The sequence below is a fragment of the Tetrao urogallus genome (assembly GCF_951394365.1).
Source record: "Tetrao urogallus genome assembly, chromosome: 6".
Lineage (NCBI taxonomy): Eukaryota > Metazoa > Chordata > Aves > Galliformes > Phasianidae > Tetrao > Tetrao urogallus.
Window position 1 is genome coordinate 19,649,477 of NC_136819.1, and position 15,817 is coordinate 19,665,293.

Consider the following 15,817-nt stretch of genomic DNA (forward strand, 5'->3'; position numbering starts at 1 on the left):
GCAGTGTTCCAGAACTGCATTATGGTACAGAGTCTCAAAGCAGCACCCGGGACAGGACTGAAGCAGCCAGACTGCTTACTTCATGCAGAAGCCATCCCACAGCACAGCTGCCTGGAGCTGCATCCAAGGGGTAAAGTTCACTCCTCTACTCCTTTTCTCTGTCCTCATGTGTTATCCTTACACATTATCTAACAGAGCAGACTTCATAACAGCACTCCTAAATACAGCAGAAATACAAGCTAAACACCAAATGATTTTTGGGCAGTTGATTGAGACACAGTCCAGGAATTAGTAGTTTAGCCCCACAGAATGGAAACAGAAAAAAAATCACTGCTTTGAAAGATGGTCTGGTCAAAAGCTTTTTCAGACTGTTGTCTGTAGTTCTCTTTTCCCTGGAGGAAGAAATGCTGCTGTTGCTGTCAAACCAACAATTTGTATTTAACTGCTGCGGCAGAGAATGATGAGTCCACGTTTCATGAAAAATGGCACAGGAATTAAGCTGGGCCAAAGGAGTGTGAAGGTGGGTATGCAAGATTAGAATCCACTGGCCAGTATGGGAGTGGAAAAACTTACATAATTCCATACCACAGGGGGATATTTAGCGAGATAAAGGGAAAAGGAACACACGTGCCTTCAGCAACATCACAAAGGAATTCAGAAAGTCGTGAGGAGGAAAATGTCACAGCTTCATCCAAATTCAGTTGTCATGTTAATTGCAGAGTGAGCTGCTCTTCCCTTCAGAGGCTTCCAGAAGGAAACACACCGTTTGAAATACTGTTCTTATAAGAAAGATAACATCACCTTACTCAGAATCTCAACAGCTGTAGATTTAAGTGCTGTGCAAGTGGTGTTTTTTGCTTGTCTGTTTCTACAGTCAGAGCAGGTATGTACATTGAGTCTATGGAAACAGAAATCCTACACCAGAGTCATTCTAGTGCATGAGTCAGTGCAACCAGCCAACATCCCAGCCTCACAAAAATCCCCCTGTTCAGTGATACACTGCACTCCCACATGGAGATTTCTGTCTGTATATGACCAAAGGGTGAGCAAAGAAGAAGCGCGAGTCTCATCATCGGCTTGTGTCCAAATTTCCCTATCTGTAAAGAGGAGGAAATTTAAATAAGGTGATTAAGAGTCAGATCTTGAGTTTTGCTCATGTTTTTTGTGAAATGTGTAATAGGATTCCTCCTTCTACTCCGCTCATTTCACTTCACCTGGGAGGAAATTTTGCCCTCTCCATGCATTTACAGGCATGGCACACAGGTTTCCTAATCAAAGCCCGCTCAGCCCTCTCTCAGATCAGCAGTCAAAGCCTAACTACCTCTTCACAGCTGAAAATAATTCTTGCAAAGCCCTTAAGTGCTGTAATATGAATGTCCTTTTACTCGTTGCACATTTTGTCCCGCAGAAGTTTCGAGCAAATGTAACTATATACAAAATATTTTTTTCCTCATCTACACCAAAACCGTTTAAATCCATCCAGCTTTTTGACATCAGTAGCATAACACATTAAGTACTCTGGTAATCAACCAGCTAATCAACCTAACAGCCTTCACTTTGAAGTTAAACCAGAACATCAGAGGGCAATTCCAATCCTGATTAGCATGAAGTTTCTCAGGCAGAGAAAACCCAAGCGCTAGGTTTGTCAGTGCAGCTGAAACACCATTCCCCAGTGCTGGGAAGTCCCATCACACTCACTGAGCAGACTGACAGCAGGTTTTAGCTTGCACACAAGGCACCACAAGTCCCTGGGCCACCAGAGGTATTCTTTTTCCTCTACTGCAACAACATTGTATTGTTTGACAAAAGACAAGAAGGTGCTTTCCAGGCTAACCAGTAATGCTGTGCTGTCCAATCGTTACTTATTCTGCTGGACTCCAGAACGATCCATCTGTAATGATCCAACTCTCAGACCCAAGGCAAACCAGACACAGGCAGGGCGATGGAATCCCTACACTGCTTTTCCAACTAAATCATAATGAAACCGCTCTTCAGTGGGCAACCTGTGCCACATTGCTATTTACACTGTTGTGTTACAAAGCAATAAGGTTAATCTGTGATAACACAGTCAAGTCAGAGTGGCAAACTCCTGCAAGCATAGTGCATGTTATGATTCACATAAACAATTTCAAAACAGAACTAGAAGCCTTTCATGCCTTAAATTATTGTGTGCAATAAAGCTCAGCAGTCTGACTTGTGAAGTCCCACAGTACCATGGAGTTCAGCCAGGACTTTTACAGATTTTCTGCTCCAGCAAAGAGCCACAGGATTAATTCAGGTTTCCTAAATCAAAGGCTAAATGGTACATGAGATATCTTCCAACTACCTGCAAAATCACACTCACTGGAGTAATGGGAGGGAATAAGACTAGGCATTGTACCCTACTTGTCTAAAAAGTGAGATGATACCTATGCATTTGGCAAGCGCAGAGGACCTGCTACACAGGATCTTACAAGTTATGATGCAGAAAATGTTGAGTATTAATTAGTAAATACTGAAAACGATCAATTCCTGCACGACCTCTCCAAGAAGATTCCTACCAAGCAGCCAGAGAAATCAGTGCAGAGGGCTATTCAGATCCCTTTCCTCACTTGAAGTTGTAAACCTAATGAAACTGCTTTCAGCCCAGCTGGGACAAAGCCAGCAGAGGGCAATGCCTTTAGTGCCACGCAAACAAACCACAGGCAAAACTTTGCTTTTTTCTTCACCTGGCCCGTTAAGAACAGTTCTGTACATACAGATGTATGAGTCAAACAGATTTCTGGGTTAGACCTGCGGAGCGACTTTAGCTGATTTGTTTATGAAGCCATACTTGCAGTTCCCAGGCAGATTAATCAATGGTCTGACAACTGATAAGCACTATGCTCAGCAGCATTTGCATTGTTAGGTGTACAACTATCAACACCATGGCTCCAGCCTGGCAAAACATATACAGTTACGCAAAACTTATTTTAATTAATAGCTATAAAACACTTTCATTCCAAAGCTATCAAAAAGCAAGTCAAGAAAAAGCAACAGGAGATTCATGCAGAACTCATAACTGTGAAAAACAACTTCTGGTTCCTTCTAAAAACCTGCAAGGGTTCCGCTGAGATGCTGCCATAGCAGGGTCAAAGAAAACACTAGGACAGAAAGTACTTCAAGAAGAGGCAGGAAAAATATGGTTAAGAACAAGCATCATTTCTGCAGTGCCTCCGAACTGTATTTTATTATCATCTACATCTGTTGATGCTTGTTAACAGTCTGCTTGCAGCTAGCATTTGTAAAATCATTTGAGACACCAGGACAATAAGCAGTGAACTGAGCACACATTCTGAAACAGCTCAGGCATTTCCCCTTTCCACTCTGCCTCACGTTCACTTTTCTTTTTGATGTGCCTTATACTCAGAATCTTGCACCCCTAGTTCTCCACAGACCAGACTTAAAAACATTTTATGCTTGCTTAGCTAACGTGTGCTGCAGAGAAGCAAAAGTTACCCTTGTTGACATATTAAGGTCATGGAATATTTTCAATAAGAAGAAAAAGCTTGTTTATCTCAGCCATTTTTTTCACTCAGTATTCTGTATTGTAGTATTTACTGAGCATGCTTTCTTAAATATAGCATCAAACCTTTAAAACAGAAAGCAGCATTGCAATGCTAAAGCACTACAAACCTCAAACCACCACTTGCACACCCTGCCTGAGCTCTGCAGGTCTCCAGATGCTTGGAAGAGCTGGAAGGCTATGCCCAGAGCAATACCTGCCAGGAAAGAAGTCACATGCTTGCTTTGATCAGCAGACTTCTGGGACTTCTTTTTTGATAGCAGCAGACTGTGGGGCTGTGTTTTTCTGGCCCCTTTGCCCTTAGGAAGGCAATGCCGTTCACCTGCAGGTGCTAACACAGCTGGTGGCTCATGGTTTCCCTGCCTACAGCAGTCCTCGGCCTGCAGAATTCATCAGAGGACAGAGCTACTTCCAGTGAGCCCTAACTGTTAGGTGTAAGGGGTATAATTAGATCACTGTCCTCTCACCTACAGAGGAAATTTCTGTCTCAGCCTAACAAGACCCACATTGACCGCTGTAAACCAGCTTACGCTGATGGAAGTACGACCACAATCGTAACTTCCTACTCGTGCTCCTAAGTTCGCTGTAACCGTGCAGATCTGCCAGTCTCTAAGAGGGAGGCTCTTAGTTTCTGAAACAGCAAAGTTTCCCGCAGGGCAGTCTTACAGAGCCTTCCAGCTCCCTGTCACGCCGGGTCCCTTGGCTGAGCGTCCCCGTTTCACAGCCAGACAAACGGCTCCCGCCCCCCCCCCCTCCCCCCCATGCCCATAGCAGCCACCACCCGCAACGCGGCCCTACTGCGTACCGGCCGGCCCAGCGGCCCAGGCCCAGCACCCTGCAGTCCCAGCACAGGGCTCACTTTCAGTTTCGGCGGAGCTCAGCCCGACGCGCCCCGGCCACGGAGCCGCCCTCCATCAGCACCGCGGCTCCCACTGGCGATGCCCGAGCGACGGAGCGCACTCTCGCCGAGGTCCGGCAAACCCACGCCGCCTCGCACCCCGTCCCGCCGGTCCCGAGCACCGCGCCCCCGCGCTACCGGCGGTCCACAGCGGGATGCGGCCGCGGCGCGCGGTTCGCCGCCCTCATCGGTCCCGGTCCGCCGCGATCTCCGCGCCGCCCTCGCGGCCGCCGACCCCCACTCACCGCCAGCCCCGCGGGCCGCTCCGCTCCTCGCCGGACGCCGCTTCCGCCTTCTCCTCGGGACGAACCGGGGCGGCGGCCGCCTGGGCCCGAAGCCGCTGCAGCGCCCCCTGCCGGCCCGGTGGATCCGCCCGCCTAAGGCCTGCCGCGCTGCCGCCTTCCGCTTCGGCCGCCTGCGGAGGGATAAAAGTACGCCGTAGCGCGGCGCGATGTGAGACGTAGCAAGGCTGATAGGAGAGCAGGTGCAGAAAGCATTGATTGATAGGGCGTGACGTGATTAGGGAAAGCCGTCCCACCTGGAAACAACGCGCTGCAGCCTGGAAGCATCTGGGCTTTTCAGTTAAATCCTCGCGGCACGCGCGCTGCACAAGTGAAGGGCTCGAGCCCTGCCCCGCGGCAGTAGCCCCTCGGCTACGTGGGGACGTGGCCGGGCTCGCTTAAGGACACAGTGCTACCTGAGGCAGTGGGGATGTTGGCTTTTCCCAGTAGCGTGTGACAGTGGGTGGCTCTAAGGAAGTGAAAAACTAGGACGGTGCAAATGTAAACGCAGCTTCGTTTCCCTAAACCCAGAGAAGGGGAATTTTGCTGTATGCATCTGTGCCTTCCTTGGCAAGCACCCAAGGCTTGCGTGTGCTAACTCAGAGAGCACTTTGTTCTGGGGTCCCAGATCTGCAGTGAAGAACTAGGCCCTGGAACACTCCTGAGCTCCTACCCTTGCCAGCCAAAAGTGCCTGTCTGAGTGCCAGATGGTGCAAGCAGGAGGCTGCATCTGGAGAAAATCATGGGATCGTCTAGTCCAATGGTCTGCCACCAATATTGCCCACTGAACTATAGAATCGTATTGAAAGGCACCTTTAAACATCATATAGTCCAACTTGCCTGCAGTGAGCAGGGACGCCTACATGAGATCAGGTGCTCACAGCCCCATCCATCCTGACCTTTGGTGTCTCCAAAGATAGGGCTTCCACAACCTCTCTGGGCAATCTGTGCCAGTACCACCCTTACTGTAAAAAATATTTCTCCTATCCAGTCTAAATCTCTCTTCTTTTTGTTTGGAAACACCTCCCCTTGTTCTGTCATAGCAGTCCCTGCTAAGGAGTCTGTCCTCTTCTTCCTTACAGTCTCTCTTTAGATACTGAAAAGCCAATATCAGGTCTTCCTGGAGCCTTCTCTTCTTCAGGCTGAACAGCCCTAGCTCTCTCCACCTATCCTCACAGGGGAGATGTTCCATCTCTTGGATCATTTTTGAGGCCCTCCTCTGCTCATACTCCAACAGGTCTGCATCTCTGCTGTACTGAGGACTCCATGCCAGGGTGCAATACTCCAGGTGAAGCTTTGCCAGCACAGAGTAGAGGGGCAGGATCACCAACTTCGACTGCTGGCCACTCTTCCAAAAGAAGACTGCAGCCCAGGATATGTTTGCTTTTCTGGGCTGTGAGGGCACGTTGCTGGCTCATGTCCAGCTTGCCATCTGCCAGTGCCTCAAAGACCTTTTCAGGAGGGCTGTGCTCCACTTTCACATCCTCCAGCTTGTTCTGATAGCAGGATTTGCTATGACCCAGGTGCACGACCTTGCACTTGGCTTTGTTGAACCACATGAGGTTCACCTGGGCCCACTGCTCAAGCCTGTCTCTAAGTGCCACATCTACACATTTTTTGAACATCCCCAGAGATGGTGACTTCCCCACTTCCCTGTTCCAATGACTCACCAGTCTTTCTGAGAAAAAAATGTCCTAATATCCAACCTAGCCTGCTTCCTACCTCTGTGCAACTTGAGGCCATTCTCTCTCATCCTATTGCTGGGAGAAAAGGCCAATCCCCACCTTATTATAAACTTCTTCCAGGGAGTTGTAAGAAGCAGTAGGACCTCTGGAAGCCCTGAATGCAGCCCTCTGAGTGCCAATTTTGGCCATGAGATTGTTACATTTTTTGTCAGGTCTTCATCTGGGACTCTGACATACCACAAGAAACAAGTAGTTATACTAAGAATAATTTAACCAACTTTGTGGGTGGACCCTTTGCTGGACAACTAGCTGAATTTCAGAGGCACCCTTATTCCCAGTGAAGTTGAAAAACTAGATGTTATTTTCATTATCTGTAAAATGAGGAAATGTATAATAGATTTATAAAATAGATATCCCTCAATGGAGTTTTCTGTGACAAAATCCCACAATTTTTAGTCATATATCAGGTAGTCAGAGCATTGATGTCCAGTTCATTTTGATTAGAAAGGAACACAAGAAACATAGGAGCTTTTATCTCAAATGTGCATGGAATGTCTTTAGTCAGTGCAGTTCCCAAATATTTATGGTTTTTGGCAGACTTGGCCAATAGTCACGTACCCACGACCATAATGCAACATAAAATGGTGTATAAATGCTTTTTCTCCACGTGGTGGTGACAGTTGCACAGGGAAAATATTTTCCAGCACTGACTGCACAGCTCAAACCGCTGAGCAATTATGTTCATACACACATAAACCACATTCAAAGCTGTTTCAACTGGAGATCAATTAAAACCTTATTTACCTGAGTATCCCTTCCAGAAAACATTTTTTCAAGGTGATTCTTCCTGAGTATGCTGCAAGTAAAGTGCGGGACTGCTTACATATGCTCACCTGGCTGAGCTGATGATCAGATTGCTCTCATCCAGTGCTGTTCACACAAGACTTCAGTCTCACAGGGAATGGGGCTGGTAGGCAGCTGCCTGGACAAGGTTTTGAATGAGTCCTCCAGCAGAGGGACAGATTTGCTAGACTGCTTCTCTGAGAGCCCCTGATCCCTCAATGCATATTGTCAGCGAGCTGCATCTGCTGTTTCAAGATAAGGGAGGAAACCAGTATGAGCCTGCAGAGAGTTACTTTGATATCTGGTGTTGCAGCCTGACCTGATACCTTTTTGAAAAGGTCTCTCCAAATGCTAGCGAGGGGACAGTGAAGGCAGGCAGGTTGTGGGGAAATCCTGGCAAGATAGGGAGAGCAGAAATGCTGTGCTTAGGGCTGGGCCATGACACCTTCTCGCTGGTGAGCAAACACCAGATTCAGGACAACCTTACTCTAACCTGCCTTGCCTGGGAGTGACTACTGTGATTTCTGTTCCACCTTGTCCTGACACTCAGGTGCACTTGTTTCTACAGCAGCTCTGAGATTTTGGTCAGAATCTGACCAAGGGTATCAGAGTTTGCAACCAAACTTTGTTTTCTTTGTCATTACGTTACTTGATTTGGCACAAATAATTGCACTTAGTTACTGAGGAGATATTGGCATCTCCTGGGACATACAGTGTGAAATGAGTGACTGACCCAGGTCTAGCTTCACTTCTCTATGACTTGTCATCTTGCAAGAACAGGAAGGAACTGTTCTACAAGATCAAAGCTGATAATAGGAGGGAATCCTCTCATCATTTTTACCTATAGCAAGTGTTGCTACTGCAAACTCCTACTTCTGGAGTGTGAGCATATGTTCACTTTGGGAGAGCTTGGTGGGTCATTACATTTTGTTGCATAATGTTTTTTGAGGAGACCAAAATCCTTCAAGGTGCTCTTGTGTAACAGAATTTGTTTTCTTTTCACTTGGAGTGAGTTTCTGAGACATACGTGCTTTGTCAAAACTGAGCGTGAGCACTGAATTTTACTGCCCACCATCTGTGGACACTTGCCTATGCCTGATGTACTACCGACCAGTTACTCAGAATACAGAACTAGTTTTTGTATTGTTGATTTGTTCTCTTGTCGAGTACCTTTAGGATACCATCAGGAAGGTAAAATCTCTGAAAGTGAGATAGTGGGATCAGAAGAAAAGACATTGTGTGGTCCCAGACTGCAGAGGACTGGCTGCTGTTAACAGAGGAAGCAGGCCTCTGGCCTTCAGTGAAACAGCTTTGGTGTGCGACTGTAGTGTGACCAGACACCAGGTTCTTCTCTCTGATAGCTGACAGTGAAGAAACTAGCTCTGAAGCTAGAAAGAAGAAAGCCAAATGCAGAGCTTTGTCCTAACACTGCAGGTGCTCCTCAGAAAGGCTGCATGCTTATCTCTGAGCCCTAGAGTCTCACACAAGAAGACCTTGTTTTTATGAATTTTGTGGTTAAGCCTCATAAATTGCCAGGTGCCACCTGGATTTGAAAGTTCTGCATTGTGTTTAGTTGAAGTAACCTGTGGTTAGCACCAAAGTGGTACTGGGAGCTCAGAGGCACAAGGATAAGTGAGATAAACAGCATTGCAGTGTCTTTAAAAAGCAGAGGGGACAAAGAAAGAGCAAGAGCACACGGGAGAGCAAGCAAGCTTGACATGTGGAGCAAACTGAGCAGACATAACAGCAGCTCTGCATACTGACAGGGAGCTAAAGGTAGGCTGGCTGCACTAATGGCAGCAACTCAAATGCTTGTAGGACAACTGAATGTTGATTCATTTTCCTGTTTTAATGCACAAGTCAATTTTTTTCTATATATGCAGTGAGACTGTTCATAAAGCAAGGTCTTCCTTGACATGACTAACAGTACCACAGTTGTGCTTTTCTTCAGAAGTGTATGAAATATTGCGAGCTGGGAAGAAAAGGGATTTCTTTTCCCTTTTCAAGGTAAAAAGAGGTGATACTGAATACAGCTGTCAGAGTTGATTAAATAACCGTGGCTGGGGTTCACGGCTGGGGTTCACTCTGTAAGAATCTGAGTGGGATAAACAGTGAGGAGGATTGTTCACTGTGACCCACAACTAGAATAACAGACCAAAGGCAAATCTAGTATGAAATGTTCCTAGCACTGGGGATATTTCTACCTCTCCCAGCAGAGCCGCTTCAAACTCCACTGCCTGGCATCCAGGCCATTTAAAGTGTCTGATGAGTAGCCTGTTGGCTGCTACTATCTCCTGAAGGAGGCTAAGGTCAGGTGACCTAAGAGGGCTCTTTATCATTCATTTCTTCAAGGGAATGTTCAGTGTAAGAGAGAGAGGAAAAAACAAAAAGATCATTGCACTTTTCTTTAACGAGGGTAAAGCTTCATTTGAGTTGGTAATTAATAGGAATGGCCACAGGTTTGGGGATTAGTAAGGCACTAAGGTGGCACTTAGTCTAAGGGATAGCTGAGGAGGGAAAGTATTAAATATTTTACTTTAGATGTACTTGGTGCTGGCTGTTTCTTTACAATGAATTAGGTACTGCCATGAATAGGCATTGCATATGGGTTGAGACATTCTGAAATTGCTGTTGGAGATGGTGAAATTACACAAATTTCCCTTCACAGAGAGGGATCTGCAGACAGCATAGGGCAGCCAGTGCTGCAGGTAATAGAGCACGTATCTGTGGGAATGCAAGATGATTCAGGGGCAAACAGGTTATCGCTCAGTGGATAGGTTTTACTACCTCTGCCACAGGATGCAGCCAAGAAAGTAGGCGGTAGTAATGACCTGAATTCATCTGGGCACAGCAGCGGATCACAGATCCACAGGCAGCAGAGCACAAGCAAGCACGTTCGGCTGTGGACAGCAGGGGGCTGCAGTGCAGCCCGCGATGTTCAACAGCATGGACAGCTGGACCGAACAATGCAGGCAGATGGGGACAGAGGTACGGGCAGGTTGTTCTCAGTAGGATGAAATGAAGAGAAAGTGGGAAGAAAACAAATGTTAGCTTTGGTTGCCAAGGCCTAATGAACAATTTCGAAGTTAAACACTGCTCTTAAGGAAAATTGAGCAGACTGATTTGTCATTCTGGGTCTAGAACTTTATCAAAGCGTGGAGTCCTTTCCCAATGGACTCTCAAAATTAGTACAGTAATGTTGCTTCATTGAAAGGTTATCAATAAAACACTCTCAGAAACTCACTGAGCATCACCAGATCATGGCATGGATATATCTCTTATGAAGGACACTTTCCACATAAACACAGAACTGAGATTTCCACCAAGGTTAGTGAATTGCTAGGTGGAGATATAATCAGAGAAATCAAAGCCATACCCATGTAATTTCTAGTTTGATGTGTATGGTCTTAATGTATAGTTTTTCTTCTTCTTTTTTTTTTTTTTTAATTCGTATCAATCGGTTCAGTAAAACAAAATTTAAGTAAAACAAGTGAAATAATCAGCAAATGCAGTTTAATCTTCTCTACGCTGTTTGTTCACTTTCTGCACTTCTCATTGTCAGATAAGGAAAAATAGGTTAGTCACTTTTGTATTTGTTTCTACATGATTTTGTTTTCTAAGTCTGATGCAGTAGCACAAAGTTTCAGTGTTTGAGGTGAGTCTTCTATTCATTTTCATACAATATCATATTCCCATGGCAATCACACTGATATTACTTTTGGTTGCATCTCTATGAAAGCTACAATTGGGGTCAAATTTGAACAGACATTTTCAGCTTTCCAGTACCAGTAATCCTTACAAACAGAGTTCTCAGCAGGGCACTTAAACAGATGACTAACTTGAAATGTATAAATATTCTCTCTAGAGCAAATACGCAGTGAGTATAAATTGCCATATCTCCTTTAGAGTCCAGGGAACCATTGCACCTTACATCAACAGAGGATACACTCCTACAGCTTTAATGAAACCACTCACATTCAGCATCTGTATACTAAAGTACCTTACAAAATTGAGGTCTGAATAAAGTCTGCATAGGGATTGAATAGCTTATGCTGCTCTGCCTGTGTAGGAAGGCAAAGGCATTCATTAGACACTTCAGGTCAGAATCAAGGACTAACAAGTGGTGTGACAGCAGTAGTCTCAAGTGATTGAAGTAACATAGCATGAGACAGAAAAAATTATGTCTTGAAGCCACCAATCTTGTTCAGTTTCATGTGAAGAACTTGCCACACTTTCAGAATGTTACTCGTCTGTCTATTGTAGACTGCGAAGTTAGTTATAAGAAGAAGGAGGCAAATTGGGAAATTAGGACCTGATGACTAACAGGTGTATGCAATATGCACTGATGGTACAATTGACTACGGATGTCTCATGATCAAAGTCAAAGCATAAGCAAGTATTTATCTGAGGTACTGCGTGGACAGCCACATTTGGATCTCTCAGTTTATAAGTGTCTCGGGCAAAGGAACTTAAAACGCATTTCTCAGTTAAAGTTAATAGAGTTATTGTGTTTAAAGCATATGCTCAGGCATTGGCACTATTTCTCATTTTGGAACATAAGCTAACATACAGCTTCTTTCTCAGGTGATCTGGTTTCTGCCACACTGGAGATGTCGATAACATCACAAATGGATCTACCTGAAGAGATTCAGCATCCTTATGCAAAATTTTCTGAATGGAAATTCAAGCTGTTTAAAGTGAGACCATTTCAAAAAGCACCTTCTGATAAAAGCCAATGCATAAACAAGGATCAAGAACAAGAGGTAGCTTCTACAGACCAAAACATCGTACTGCATAAAGATGAAGAAGTTCCAAGAGGAGAAAAGTTAATTCTGACACAGATGGACTTCATGGGCAACACACAAGCACTTGAGAAAGATGTCAATGACATGAAAATACAAGACAACACAATTCACCAGAACAACCTGAAGCAACTTTGCCGCATCTGTGGAGCTTCATTTAAAACTGATTGCTACAAGAGAACTCATCCAGTACATGGACCAGTAGATGATGAAACTCTGTGGCTTCTGAGAAAGAAAGAGAAAAAAGCAACCTCTTGGCCAGATCTTATTGCAAAAGTTTTCAAGATTGATGTGAGAGGGGATGTTGACACTATCCATCCCACTCGATTTTGTCACAACTGCTGGAGTATTATCCACAGGAAATTCAGTAATACTCCATGTGAAGTTTATTTTCCTAGGAACAGCACGATGGAGTGGCAGCCCCACTCTACAAACTGTGAAGTGTGCCACACTCCCAGCCGGGGAGTCAAGAGAAAAAGCCAACCACCCAATGTACAACATAGCAAACGTGTGAAAATCATTGCAGAACGTGCTCGAGTTAACAGAGGCATAAAGAATCAAGTACTGATAAATAACAAAAAGGTAATGAAAGAGATTACCAACTGCAAGAACAGACATCTCAGCACCAAGCTTCTTGCAGTTGATTATCCAGCAGATTTCATTAAATCCATCTCTTGCCAGATCTGTGAGCATATTTTGGCAGACCCAGTGGAAACAACATGTAGACACTTGTTTTGCAGAGCTTGCATTCTCAGCTGCATCAAAGTTATGGGCAGCTATTGCCCCTCCTGCTGGTATCCTTGTTTCCCTACTGATCTGGTTACCCCAGTGAAATCCTTCCTGAACATCCTTGATAGCCTGAGCATAAGATGCCCTGTACCAGAATGTGATGAAGAGATCTTGCATGGAAAATATGGCCAACACTTCTCTAACCACAAGGAGATGAAAGATAAAGAGCTCTATAACCCCATAAATAAAGGTGGTCGACCAAGGCAGCATCTTCTGTCTTTGACCAGAAGAGCTCAGAAACATCGTCTGAGAGAACTGAAACGTCAAGTCAAGGCTTTTGCTGAGAAAGAAGAAGGTGGTGATATAAAGGCTGTATGCATGACTTTGTTCCTGCTAGCTTTAAGAGCAAAAAATGAGCACAAGCAAGCAGATGAATTGGAGGCTATAATGCAAGGCAAAGGATCTGGACTTCATCCTGCTGTTTGCCTGGCAATCCGAATCAACACATTTCTCAGCTGTAGCCAATATCACAAAATGTACCGAACTGTAAAAGCTGTCACTGGGAGGCAGATTTTCCAGCCACTGCATGCTCTTCGCACTGCCGAGAAAGCCCTCTTACCAGGTTATCATCCTTTTGAATGGAAACCTCCATTGAAAAATGTATCCACTAACACAGAAGTGGGAATTATAGATGGACTATCAGGACTACCCCTCTCGATTGATGACTACCCAATAGACACAATTGCAAAGAGATTTCGATATGATACAGCCTTGGTTTCTGCTTTAAAGGACATGGAGGAAGAAATCTTGGAGGGCATGAAGGCAAAAAATCTGGATGACTATCTGAATGGTCCCTTCACTGTGGTAGTAAAAGAGTGCTGTGACGGAATGGGAGATGTCAGCGAGAAGCATGGAAGTGGTCCTGCTGTCCCAGAGAAGGCTGTACGCTTTTCATTTACAGTCATGAACATTGCTATAGACCATGGGAATGAAAGGATAAGGATCTTTGAAGAAGTAAAGCCCAATTCAGAGTTGTGTTGCAAACCCTTGTGCCTTATGCTGGCTGATGAATCAGACCATGAAACTCTGACAGCGATCCTGAGCCCTCTCATAGCAGAAAGAGAGGCTATGAAGAACAGTGAACTGCTTCTTGAAATGGGAGGCGTCCTGAGAACATTCAAATTCATCTTTCGAGGTACAGGCTATGATGAGAAACTTGTAAGGGAAGTGGAAGGGCTGGAGGCCTCAGGTTCCACTTATATCTGTACCCTCTGTGATGCAACCCGCCTAGAGGCCTCTCAGAATTTAGTCTTCCACTCCATCACCAGGAGCCACGCTGAAAATCTGGAGCGATATGAAATATGGAGGTCCAACCCATATCATGAATCTGTTGATGAGCTCCGTGACAGAGTGAAGGGTGTTTCAGCCAAACCTTTTATAGAGACTGTTCCCTCCATTGATGCGTTGCACTGTGACATTGGCAACGCAACAGAATTTTACAGAATTTTCCAGATGGAGATTGGTGAAGTCTATAAGAATCCTGATGCGTCTAAAGAGGAAAGGAAGAGGTGGCAATTGACTCTTGACAAACATCTCAGGAAGAAGATGAAATTAAAACCTATGATGAGGATGAGTGGGAACTTTGCTAGGAAGCTCATGTCCAGAGAAACAGTAGAGGCAGTATGTGAGTTAATAAAGTGTGAGGAAAGGCATGAAGCCCTAAAAGAACTAATGGACCTTTATCTGAAAATGAAACCAGTATGGCGATCTTCGTGCCCTGCCAAAGAGTGTCCAGAATTGCTGTGCCAGTACAGCTACAATTCACAGCGTTTTGCTGAGCTCCTGTCTACAAAGTTCAAATACAGATATGAGGGCAAGATTACCAATTATTTTCACAAAACCCTTGCTCATGTACCTGAAATCATTGAAAGAGATGGGTCCATTGGTGCTTGGGCAAGTGAAGGAAATGAGTCTGGAAACAAACTATTTAGGAGGTTCCGAAAAATGAATGCCAGGCAGTCCAAATTCTATGAAATGGAGGATGTCTTAAAGCATCACTGGCTATATACTTCTAAGTACCTCCAGAAGTTCATGAATGCTCATAAAACGTTAAGAAGTCAGGGCTTCGTGACTGATCCAGATGATGGGTTAGGTGATTCTTTGCCACCAGAGATCTCTTTGGAAAGCAGTGATTCAGTGGAACTCTAAATGTAAAATACATTTGGTGTTGGGTTTGTGATACTCCTTCTGAGTGGAGACAGCTTCCTTTTCAGGCCTCTAGAGGTACAGGGAAGATTGAAGCTTTCATTTTTATACTCCCTTTTAAAGGTGCTGAATGGAATTTAATGAAATGCCATGTCTGTTGGAAGCTTTGAACAGAAGCAATGCAGTGGTACATTTACCAGTTGTTATGTGAGAGGGAAGTGGAAACAAATTGCAAAGAAGGGCCATGAATTTATTTTGGTCTCAGAGTGCTGTTTATAAGTGAGAAAGACAGAGTAAACAAGGTTTTATATAGAACAGTATTTTGGAATGAATATAATACTGGAAAGTTATGACACTTGCTGAAAAATTGAGAATGGCTATTTGTTCTGTTTGCATTTTATGAGCTATTTTGCTATTTACTTTTCAAGAGGATTTGATTATTTTATTGATGGCTTTTCGGCTTTTATAAGTCAAGATTCACCAGTGATATAGTTAGGTAATTGTTTTGGGATGAACAAAGTTTGGGTATTTTTACACAATATACTGACTAAAGATACAAACTTTGATCTCAAACATTTAAAACATTTAATGTTTAGGTTGTAGATCTGCTTAGGAGCAGGTGGTGGTATCAGTAATATCATGCTGATTTACTATATGAAGATGAAAGAAGGGTAGCTGTAATTTTTTAAAGATATTTTTATTGTAGTGCATTTACTCTAAAATGCAAACCTGTGCTTGTGCACCTAAATCAGCATCACAGTGTCCTGTGCTCTCACCATACAAAGCACATTTAAGCTCTGCTGTGCAGCTTGTCGCTTCATACAAATTTT

The 15,817-nt window shown here is 44.5% G+C and overlaps 1 protein-coding gene across 1 annotated transcript; it reads left to right on the top strand.

The window, feature by feature from the left end:
- Nucleotides 1-11,861: 11,861 nt before the first annotated feature.
- Nucleotides 11,862-14,990, top strand: RAG1 (recombination activating 1; the record flags this gene model as incomplete). Its single annotated transcript, XM_079537428.1, has 1 exon — nucleotides 11,862-14,990. One exon carries the CDS (start codon nucleotides 11,862-11,864, stop codon nucleotides 14,988-14,990), a length of 3,129 nt encoding a protein of 1,042 aa, XP_079393554.1.
- Nucleotides 14,991-15,817: the final 827 nt, after the last annotated feature.